Source organism: Vulpes lagopus, chromosome 7 (genome assembly GCF_018345385.1).
Source record: "Vulpes lagopus strain Blue_001 chromosome 7, ASM1834538v1, whole genome shotgun sequence".
In the NCBI taxonomy this organism is placed as follows: Eukaryota; Metazoa; Chordata; class Mammalia; order Carnivora; family Canidae; genus Vulpes; species Vulpes lagopus.
In genome coordinates this window covers 78,089,612-78,101,695 of record NC_054830.1, presented here as the reverse complement: position 1 = coordinate 78,101,695, position 12,084 = coordinate 78,089,612, and the positions used below count along the sequence as shown (strand labels likewise).

Genomic DNA, 12,084 nt, shown 5'->3' with positions numbered 1-12,084 from the left:
TCTTAAACTCAGAATTCTATTTCTCACAACACTTTCAGAGAGAAAAAATAAAGGGTAAAGAGAGTCAAAGGGGCAACGTAAAAAATTTGAGGAGCCACTTTAGAGAAACTTCAAACTTAATTTTGGTGGAGAGGATGCTTGAATGTTTGCCATTGAGACAGAGTTGAAATTCCCATAAATTTCCTTTTGTGCTTCTAATGGATGACATCCAAAATAAGAAACTTAATTTCATAGTTAGAGGAAAGTATTGTATGCTTTTTACAAAAGTTATTGAGGGTCATTGCCATTCAGAAAAATCTCAAAAAATGCCATGACAATCAAGGAATTAAACATTTAGAACATTTTAAGCCAATATAGCTTAGAAAATAGTGATTTCTTTAAAGCTTTAGTCATAACTTTCTTTTTGTTCATTGCCTAAAGTAGTAATGCTAACATATGGACCCCAAATCCAACTGGAAGAAATTGACGAGCATGAGAAGATGAACCTACATCTGAGCAAGATGTGTAGTCACATTTTTCCCTTCCAGGCTTTACTGTGCATAACTGCCTCTTCACTAGCTTTGAGATCTTCAGTCTCAGAGTGTAAGGGACTACCTTTCCCTCCAAAAAGGTGTTTGCAAATAAAAAATTACATCATTCCATGAAAATAGCATAAGTTAAAAAAAAAAAAAAAAGCAAAAAAATTAAAAAAAAAAAAAAAAGCCAGGTGTGGGGTAAAGAAAGGAGGGAAGGGATACTTAATTTGGATTGCAGCCATGTGGTCAAGTCTTGCTCCCCAGTCCTCTCAAGTATAAGGGTGTTTTTTGTTTGTTTGTTTTAATGTTTTAAAAACCTTTGTGAAACTTTGCATATTAGTAGTTATGCCTCTAGTGTCCATTGGTTGATATAAACATAGCTACTAAAAGCTGTTGTGAATTCAGTATTAATTTGTTTGTAAATCCCAACAGTATATGCCCACTGTTGGAAAAACAGGAATACATGTAAGTGTGAGATACTTACCAATATTAGGCAGTGTCTACAGCTCATCGGGATGTGTTAACTTCTTACAGTAACACTGTGTCCCTAACGTGGGCCTATTTGTTGAGAACACTGGCTCAGAGTGGAGGGCCTTGAAATAATCTACCTGATGGTTCTCAACCACAGCTTGGTGACATAACTGGCTGTCTAAGTTAGTTAAAAACAATCATTAAAATTTTTAAGTTTTTTAATAAAGATGATTCCTTTCATAGCTCACATGCATTATGTTATATTTTAGTAAGTAGAAAAGGAGTATTAGGTAGATGGAGTATTTCTCATTTGTTCATTGAATATTTATTGAGCTCTTGTGGGCTAGGCACTAGGGATTCAGTAATACACAAAACCTCACAAATTCTGGCTTTCATGGAGCTCATAATCAAGTTGGGAAAACAGATGGTACAATTAAATAAGGAATACTGGGTGCTGATAAATGCAAAAGAGTAAGGTAGGGTAGGGAAGTAAGTAAGTAAGGTAGTAACTAAGTAAGTAACTAGGTAACTAAGTAACTAAGTAAGTAAGGCAGGGAAGGGGTGTAGGGAATACTGGACAGCCAGCATAACGGTTCTGATTTTGGATAGGGTGGCCAGGGAAGGCCTTGCTGAGGAGGTGACCTTTGAGCAAACACCTGAAGGAGCTGAGGCAGTGAGCTGTGTGGCCCCTATATGGAGAATAGATTTTTGGAGGTGAACTGGAAGCTGAGACAGCTAGGAGGCAATTGCCCCAATCCAGGCAAGAGATGTTGGTGTGGACTAGAGTGCTCACCACAGAGGTAGTCAGAATTGGGGGAATTGTGAATGTCAGCCTGTCTTCATGTATCATGAGGTGATGGTGGTAAGGAGTTGAGAACCATGAATACAGAATTGCTTCATTTTACAGAGGAGATCAGAGCCCCAGGAGAAAGGATTTGTCCTAGGAAAATAAGTGCTCTTTGCGTAGTGATATAGAACTTGGAGACACCAGTAAGAGGAGGCATGGGCACAGCCTTCCGCAATCCTCTGTCTCTCCCCACAGTCAAATCAAAATCAGTATATCAACTACTATTTATCAGCACACCCCCAAATTGTTTGTTTGGGTGACCCTTACTGGCAGCTCTTTCAGAGTATAATGTAGGAAGATAGAGGGGACATTTCAGAGAAAGTGGTCTGAAGTAGTTCTCCCAAGGGTGGAAGAAGTAGAAGGCTTTCATATAGGGCAGCCTGCAGAACCAGTCTCTGATTAGCTTCTAAGATGGGATTAGACTTGTCTTTTCAAACCAGCGTCATATTGGAGTTCTATTAGTTTTTAGTCATAGAATGTGCATTAGTGAGTAGAATGCATTTAGGAGATTTTTTTTTTTTTTTTTTTTTTACTCCCACAAGTTAGTGATTGCTGCCCACCCACTAATGTAGCTGGGGAAAAGTAGACCACAGTAAGGAGGTTGTAATGGAACAGATACTCTTTCCAGAAGGAAGGGAAGGAAGAGGAAGTAGAAACTCCTTCTCAAAGTGAGGGACAAGTCTTTCCTACTGAAACTCTCAGCAGGAGTTCATAGTGGTTCTGACTGGGGAGGAACTAGATGTACTAAACCGTATAGTCTAAACAGATCCAGGTACACTGCTCACACCCAGATGGGTGTGTTCCTATATGTGTGCTGACCACTTGGCATTATATCTACACATCATGTGTGCATAACTCATAGTCAGGGCCCTATCTACTGATATACAGAGATGCAAAGTCCAGCTTTACTCAGAAAAGCTCTAGATGAACAGGTGGGAGGGACGGAGTTTTGAAGGAAAGAAGGTAGGAAAGGTGGAAGTAAAAAAGGTGGAGAGGCTTGGCTCTGGGAAGTTAGTAGGTTATCCTTTAGTTTTTCCTCTTGCAAATTAGAACTTGGCCAGCCTCCATTTCTCCTACTTGGAGAAAAAAAATAGTGCAGCGTAGGTTCAGTGATCTTTGACCACTGAGTCAGGAACCATTACAAATCAAAGTATGTTTCTTATGATCAGGAGTTAACTACTTAAGAGCCAGAATTTACACTTTAGATTTAACTTCTAGCAACCTTGAAATATATATCCCCAAACTGTCCTCTCTTAGCTGCTCCCCAACACACTCAAAGTGTAGTTGGACACAAGGGGGACAGAGGTTCTGAGACTCTACAGCTGTCATTTTTTGCTGCCATGAATTTTCTGTTTACTCTTTAAAGTGCCTTTCTATCTCACTGACTTGGAATCTATACCATCCCTGTGAATAGCTTCCATACATCTTATCATATCTTGGTTATTTAACTTCCCTGAGCTTTGGTTTTCTTATCTATAGAGTGAGAATACTTTCCTCTCAGAATTATTGTGTATATTAAATTTTTAGAAAATCTGAATCTCAGAATTTGGATTCTCACAAGAGAAAGAGAAACATATGTCTACCTGAAGATTTATACTTTTCAATACAGCCTTATTTGTAATACCCCCAAACTGGAAGCAGCCAAAATGCCTAGCAACATTCAGGTGGGTAAATGAATTGGTGGCATGTCCACACAATGACATACTACTTATCATAGTATAAGATCAATGGGGACACATGGATGAAACTCAAGAACACTAGGCAAAAAGTGGTCTATGTCAGAAAGCAGATCAGTGGTTGCCAGGAGCCAGGACAGCATGTATAAGAGGATGAGAGTTGATTGCAAAGTGGCACAACTTGAAAGAACTCCTTATTCTCAGACCTAATGATGTATACTTTACATATAATAAAAGTCACCTTTTTTTGTTTACAATTCTGTGAATTTTGACAAACATATAATTTGCCAATCAAGATAGACAATATTTCCATCACTCCCAGAATTACCCTGTGCCTTCTTTGTAGTCAGTCTCTTCCCCTATACTCCCGTCCCTTGTCAACCACTGATCTAACTTCTATGCCTATAGTTTTGCCTTTTCTAGAATCATACAGCATAGAGTCTTTTGTATCTGGCTTCTTCCACTTAGCATAGTGTGAGAGTCATTCATACAGTTTTATGAATCAATAGTTTGTTCCTTTTAATTGCTGAGTAGTACTTCACTGCAGGGATGTGCCACATTTGTTTAGACATTTGAAGTTCTTTCTAATTTGGGGATACTTATGGATAAAGCCATAAACATTTAAGTATAGGTTTTTGTAGAGACATGTGTCATTTCTCTCGGGTAATTACCTATGTGTAAGTTTTTTGGATTGTATTATAAGTATATGTTTTTTTACTTCATAGGAAACTGCCAAGCTATTTTTCAAAGTACTGTTTTGCAAGTCCACCAGACACGTACAAGAATTTCAGTTGCTCTATATTCTCATCAGCGCTTCATATTGTTTTTTTTTTTAAAGTTTAAGCTATTCTAAAAGATGTGTCGTGATGCCCCGTTGTGAATTTCATTCTCATTTCCTTAATGAATAATATGATTTTTGGCCATCTATGTCTCTATTTTAGTATGTGTTCAGACGTTTTGCACATTTTAAATTGGGATCTTTGTTTTCTTATTGAGTTTTGAGTGTTTATATATACTGGCTACCAGTTCTTTTCCAGAGGTGTTATAAAAATATATTCTTTCAGTCTGTGGCTTGTCTTTTTATTTTCTCAACAGAAATTTAAAGTTAAAAGAGCAGAAATTTAAAACTTTGATGAGATCCAATTTGTCAGTTTTTTCTTCTGTGGTTCTAAAAGAATCTTTGCCCAACTCAAGATCACAAAGATTTACTCTTTTTTTTTTTTTTAGACGTTTTACAGTATTAGCTTTTTCAAGTAGGACCTAAGTGGTCTGTTTTGAGTTAATTTTTGAATATGGTATGGGGTTCATTTTTTGCAAATGGATGAATAGTGTTCCAGCACTCTTCATTGAATTTTTGGGTAACTTTGTCCAAAATCAGTTGACTATATATATGTTGGTCTATTTCTGGATTATGTATTCTATTCCACTGATGTATCTGTCTTTTCGACAATACCTACATTACTTGGTTAATATTATTATTATAATAAGTCTTGAAAACAGTCTTCTTGCACTTGTTAGGACCTCCAATGTGGTATGTGAATAGGAATGAAGAGAAGGAACATTCTTGCCCTGTTCCGGTCTTAGGGAGAAAGCATTCATTTTTTTTCTTGTTGCATATTATGTTAGCTATCGGTTTTTCAAATATATTCTTTATCTGGTGGAGGAGGTCCCCTTGTATTCTTATTTTCTGAGAGTTTTTTCATCATAAATGATTTTGAACTTTGTCAAATGTCTTTTCTTCGCCTATTGATATCATGTGGTTTTTCCCCCTTTAGTCGTTGATATAGTCAGTTACATTGGTTGATTTATGAATGTTAAATCAGTCTTCCATTTCTAGAGTAAACCATAGTTGATCGTGATGTGTTACCCTTCTTACATATTGTTAGACTTGATTTGTTAATATTTTGTTAGGAATTTTTGCAGTTATGTTAATGAGGGATATTGGTTTGTGCTTTTCTTAGCACAAAATGTCTTTGGTTTTGGTATCAGCATAATGCTAACCTCATAAAATGAATTTAGGATTCCCTTCCCCTATGTTTTTTGTAAGAGTTTGTGTAGAAGTATTTTTTCTTGAAGATTTTGGTAGAATTGGCAATAAAAACCCATCTGGGTTTGAGTTTTCCTGTGTGAAGGTTTTTAACTACAAATTCAACTTTTCTAATACATATAGAGATATTATCTATTTCATCTTGAATAAACTTTGGAATTTGTGTCTTTCAGTAAATTTACTCCATTTCACCTAATTGACCAAATTTATTGGCATAAGTTATTCATATTTCCTTTTTAATGTCTATGGGATCTGTATTGATGGCCTGTTCTTCAATCCCATTATTACTAATTCATGTCTTCTCTCTTTTTTTTTTCTTGATTAATCTACCTGGAAGTTTATCAATTTTATAGATGTTTTTAAAAAACTAGTTTTGGCTTCATGATTTTTTCTTTAACTTTCTATTCTATTTCGTTACTAATATGTTTCATCAGTTCAATATTGACTTTACTCTCATTTTTATTACTTCCTTTTACTTACTTTTGGTATAATTTACTCTTTTCTCAAAGTAGTAGATTAGATCACTGAATTGGGACCTTTCTTCTTTTCTAACATAAGTGTATAATGCTGCAAAATTCCCTCTAGATATTGTTTTAACTGCATCTAGCAAATTTTTGCACATTGTATTTTCATTTATTAAACAATTCTGATGTTTTTGTCTTAAAAGAGGCTTCCTTTCTGATCTTGATTTTTAGAAGCATATCATTAAATTTGTAAATACATAGAGACTGTCCACGTATCTTTCTGTTACTGATACCTAATTTAATTTTCTTTTCTGGTCACAGGATACTCTTTGTATAATTTCAGTTATTTTAAACTGATCAAGGATTGTCGTAGGTCCCAGAATATATTCTCTAAATATATGTGTGTATATATATGTATAATGTATATTCAGAAAAGAATGTATATTCTGCTATTATTGGGGTAGAGTGTTCTATAAATATCAATTAGGTCAGTTTGCTTGATGTTAATCAGCTCTTCTATAACCTTACTAATGTTTTGCTTACTGATTCTGCCAATTACTGAGAAAGAAGTTTTGAATTTTCCAATTATGAATATATTTATTCTTTCAGCTCTATTGGCTTCTGCTTCATGTAATTTGAAGCACTGGTATTTGGTGTAGTCACATTTAGGAATATTATATCTTCCTGATGAATTAACTCCTTAATTATGTAATGTCTGTCCTTATCTCAGATGGTATTCCTTGTTTTTGTATTAATTAATCATGTATGTATGACAAATCTTTGTCTATCTTTTTACTTTGAACCTATGTTGTATATGTATTTAAAATAGATTTCTCATATATATAGTGTATAAGTTAAGTTTTTATATCCACTCCACCAATCCTAAATTTTTTAGATATTTTCAGCAGTTTACATTTAATGTAATTGTTGCCGTGGTTGGCTTTAAATCTACCATTTTGCCAGATCTTTTCTATTTGTGCTATCTGTTCCTCTCCCCTTTTTTTGCCTGTTTTTTTTTTTTTTACTTTTAATTGCTTTTTTCCCCCCTTTTTTAAATTCTAGTGTTGTTAACATCCAGCGTTATATAATTTCAGGTATACATCTCATTACTTTTTGATTGAATTTTTATTGTTTTATCTTTACTACTGGCTAATTATGCTTCTTTAAAAAAATTTTAGTGGTTGCTATAAGGTTTACAGTATATGTATTTTTTGCATTCTCCATTCAAATAATATTATACTACACATTGTGTATATACACATAGTATTAATTAAATGTGGGTGCTGGTGGTGACAGTTTGATCAGAGTTAATGTTTAGTAGAGGGAAATGTATATAATAAATTTTTTAAAGTTATCTGCCACGTAAACCTCGCTATCATTTGAGTACCACATTTATAATTAAGAGCACTCACAAATAAGCTGATATCTCCTTTTCAGACTGACAAATGAGGGAAATGCTAGCATTGTATGCTATTCCTCCTTTTGTTTTCTAAACTGGAGAAAGAATAAGACTGTCTAGAATTCTGTACTGTCCAATATAGCATCCACTAGCTACATTTAATTCCAATTAAATTAAAAATTCAGTTCCTCAGTCGTGCTGGCCACATTTCAAGTGCTCAATCACCACATGTATTGGACAGCACAGATATAAAACATTTCCATTAGCACAGAAAGTTCTGTCGGGTAGCACTGTTGAAGGAAGAATTAATAAACTGTCCATGGCTTGCTTGCCTTCCTAAGCCTACTTTTCCTGGCTCCTTAAATATCATTCTCTCATTGTATTATTACCATTCTATTTACTGTTAGTCCAAAGAAAGTATGAGTGGTTAATCTTGCAAAATGGCAGTTACTGGCCAATGAAAATCCTCAGCCAGGATCCCCACAGATTTCCTAGGTACCGAAATTCATTTTTTTCTCTTGCTTGCCCTGTCTTCTGTGTATGACACATTTGAATATGCCATTCTCTTTGGTTCTTGTCTCTTTCTGCTTATATGACACAAGCTCTGCCTTTTCTACTTCTTTCTGGTCACTTTTTTCTCAGCCTTTTCTTGGTTCTTTTTACTCTGCCCATGCTTTAACGATGGCCTTCCACAGAGGTCCATCCTTAGCCTTATTTTTGACTCCCTGGATACCAAATACCACATATATGTTGAAGACCAACAACTCTAACTCCACTTTAGACCTCTAACCTGAATTCCTAGTGAGTATATCTGTGTGGCTGACCTACAAGCATTCCAGCCTCCGTACATCTCAAATGAATTCATTCTCTTCCTCTCTTGCAAACTTGTTCTGCTTCATCCCCGTGTGGATCATTACTACCCACCATGGTTCTAAGCTAGAAACTTGGAAACTTCCCTCATTATCCAAACCAATCAATTTCAGTTGATTCTACATCTTAATTACCTCTCAAATTGATTTTTTGTTTATTACCAGGGCCCTGTTTTCAAGTCCTCCACATTTCCAAGTATCCTCACAACTCATTAGTTTTTCTCCTTTGCATTTATCTTCCCCACTACCAAATAGTTATCTTTCAAAAATGCAGAGCTGATCACTTTATTCCCCTATTTCAAATCCCTCTAAGCCCCCACATTATGTATGGCAAAAATGCACATGTTAACATAATGTAGGAGTCTCATATGAGTCTGCCTCTTTCCACGTCTCCTATCCCCACCTTTCGGTCCTTAGCTTATAATCATAGAGTCTTTGTTCAGTCATGTCCAGCCTCTTAACTGCCTGGAATCCCTCAGAATTAACCATGTTACTTCTCTTTGACCTCTGTGCCTTTTGAACCTTCTCTTCCCTTTCTTTACTTGAGGCTGATACTGCTCCCCATCCTCACCCCACATACCCTTTTCCTTTTTGTCTGAATGATTCCTTCATGTCCTTCAAGATTTCGTTCAGGCCTTCTCTTATCTGGGAAAAAGTCCCTGGTGTTCTCCCTCTCTAGACTAGTCTTTTAGCCCGTCTGACTTCCCTATATTCTCATAGTGTTCTGTGCCTTTCTCCACCATATCAGTTATTTCTCTATATTGTAATAGCACAGAAAGTATTGAGTAACAGTTGATGGGATATTCTAACACGTGTACACTCTGAAAATCTATTTGAATCTGCAGACTAATGAATCATAGTAACCTTCTATTGTGTTCTTATAGGTGAAGATGCTGGAAGCAGATCTGGTTTCAAAAATGCTACGAGCTGTTCTACAGTCTCATAAGAATGGAATAGCATTACCCCGACTCCAAGGAGAGTACAGATCCTTGACTGGAGACTGGATCCCCTTTAAGCAGTTAGGTTACCCTACACTAGAAGCCTATCTGAGAAGTGTGCCAGCAGTTGTGAGGATAGAGACTAGTAGATCTGGAGAGGTAAGAAGGTAATTGTGCATGTCATGAGAGTCAAACAAATTCTTAATTGCCTACCTGGCACTTCTAATCTCCTAACTAGGGTAGGAGTCAAAGTGAAAAGTACTAGCTAAGTGGTTTGAGATTCGTAGTGTTAGAACAGCATCTAAAGCAAAGCCTAGATTCTCATGTCTTTTATTTTATCCCTCAAATTCTTTTCATTGTAAAATAAGACTCTAATCACATTAAATAAAACATTTTAAAGTTTACCCAGTCTTCAACATTCAAGCAAAATAAGTGTACTGGAGACCTCACTGCGAGGTGTCACACCCCATGCATTATAAACCTTCTACAACTTTTTGCCTAGGTCTTAATGATCTCCTGGGTAGCAAAGCTAATAGATACTTTTAAATTCCATTGTTTGACCTCATTCCTATCTGTTCCTATTATCTGGACCCTAATTCAATCTCTAAAGGATCATTCAGCACTTTGATTGTTACAGGGATATCCCTACCATTCTCCTTGTCTTTAATCCTTTCTTTCTCTAGGCTGACCTGGCCTTCACACCAATATGATCATAGTATTTAAATTTTTTAGTTTCTCTGGAAGAATATTTCATATATAACATAGCAATTTGGTGTGGCAATGAAATGTTTTGTTGCATATAACCTGTGACCAGCAATTTCACCTCTTGCTATCTGCCAATGTACAATGTGAAAGATACAGACAAATCATTGTCCAAAAGACAAAAAGCACCACCTCTCCAAACAGCACATCTTCTGGGTACATTTCTGCATCTGTAAATAGATATAATGGATCTGGGGTATTTCTCCCCAAAACTTATGATAGTTGCTCTGTTTGATGGCATAGGGAAGGCAGTGGGCGGAGGAGGGAAAAGGGGACCAAGGTTGGGAGAGTGATCAAAGGGAAAGTTCACCTAATCTGTAATCATTTTTATAAAGAGCATGTATAAATTAATTATTATAGTAATAATAAAACTTGTTTCAACATCCCTGATTCTCCCAGGCAGCTTTAAGCGGCCCCTCAGTCTACTTGACACTTTGTAATAGATCAAGATAGCACTCACAGAGTGTTTTGTTTAGTCTCTTTGTGTCTTTTCCTTTGTAAGTTTCTTGAGGTTGAATGATTGTTGTTTCACCCCTAATGGTGCTTCATAAATAAATCTATGCTTGAATGTGTGAATGATCAAATGTCTGCATGAGTTAATTAATAAATTAATAATGCGTCATATGATTACTACGCCATAATTTACTCAACCTTGTCCTCCCGTTATGGACATTTTTAATATTTCCAGGTTTTGATTATTAAAATAACCTCTTATTGCACATATTTGGGTATGTACATTTTTTTCTTTTCAATCATATTCTTGTGATATACTTTCAGGAATGGAAATACTGGGCCAAAGAATAGGTGTATTCCTTGGCTTATATGAAGCCTATTGTTTTCCTGTTCTTGATTTCAACTTAGAATCAGAGACCTTAGCACTAGATGGGGTTTTAGAGACCTACATACTTGAAAAAAAAATCTCCTGTATATCACACCAGTTTTTTCAAAAGATAAAAAGCTGAGCTGCTGTGTTATGAGCAGGTGCCACAGGGTCCAGGGCTTCTGCTTGCCCTGCTTTACCCTCACTTCTCTGGCACTGTGAGGTTCTGGAGCTGGCATTGAACAGTTTGAAAACCCCAGATCTAAGCCCACTCCCGTTTTACAGCTGAGAATACTAAGATGTAGGCGGTAAACTGATTTGTCCCAAGTGACCCAATTAATCCACTTCAGTGGCAAGATTAGGATCGGGTGGTCTTTGAAAGGTAATGAAATAGCAATTAAGAGTATCTACTTTGCATTCAGAGAGATGGCCTAGCTGTGTGACTGAGGAAGTTTGCTTAACTTTCCCGGGCCTCTGTCACCTATGTATAAAATGGGAATAAAATATGTCTCAAGGAGGGCAGCCCTGGTGGCTTAGTGGTTTAGCGCTGCCTTCAGCCCAGGGCATGATCCTAGAGACCCGGTATCGAGTCCCATGTCAGACTCCCTGCTTGGAGCCTGCTTCTCCCTTTGCCTGTGTTTCTGCCTCTCTCTCTCTCTCTCTCTCTCTCTCTCTCTCTCTCTCTGTGTGTGTCTCTAATAAATAAAATCTTTAAAAAATATGTCTCAAGGATTATATGAGATAATGTGTGACACAGGTTTCTTTGGGTTCATTTTTTAATTTCATAGTACCTAACACATTGTAGATGTCTAATGAATACCTGTTTAAGGTATAAATAAAATTTTCAATTTGAGGAAAGATTGTTTAGTGTGCTAGACTATTCTTGATTTCTTTTGTAGAATATGTAATTTTGCTCTAACAGTATCAAGGAGAGAGATGTAAATATTCACATATAGTTTGATTTGGGATGTGTAAACTCACTAAGATCCACTTTTAAAAATCAGCCTCTAGGCGCCAGTGAATCTGAGAAATGTTTCTCTTCTCACCTTGCCTCTCATGAATAGATTACCTGCTATGCCATGGCCTGCACAGAAACTGCAAGAATTGCTCAGCTTGTGGCTCGTCAGAGGAGTTCTAAAAGGAAAACTGGGCGGCAAGTTAATTGTCAGATGAGAGTAAAGAAAACCATGCCATTTTTTCTAGAAGGTAAGTTCTTTTCATATGCTAAAAATTTTAAACATGTCTATGAATACACTGTCATGGAATTATGGAAATA

At 36.3% G+C, this 12,084-nt stretch overlaps 1 protein-coding gene across 8 annotated transcripts in view; it reads left to right on the top strand.

Annotated features, from left to right (window-relative positions):
• Window positions 1-12,084, top strand: part of TDRD7 (tudor domain containing 7) — a 71,973-nt gene that overhangs the window by 4,926 nt on the left and 54,963 nt on the right. For 4 of the 8 annotated variants that reach the window (XM_041762796.1, XM_041762795.1, XM_041762794.1 and 1 more), the window contains 3 exons: window positions 3,361-3,497; window positions 9,173-9,385; window positions 11,873-12,014. In XM_041762796.1, coding sequence (XP_041618730.1) covers window positions 3,480-3,497; window positions 9,173-9,385; window positions 11,873-12,014 — 373 coding nt within the window. In that variant the 5' untranslated portion in view covers window positions 3,361-3,479. Of the gene's footprint in view, window positions 1-3,360; window positions 3,498-9,172; window positions 9,394-11,872; window positions 12,015-12,084 lie in introns of those variants that run through there. The other 4 variants (XM_041762798.1, XM_041762799.1, XM_041762801.1 and 1 more) reach the window with 3 other exon arrangements.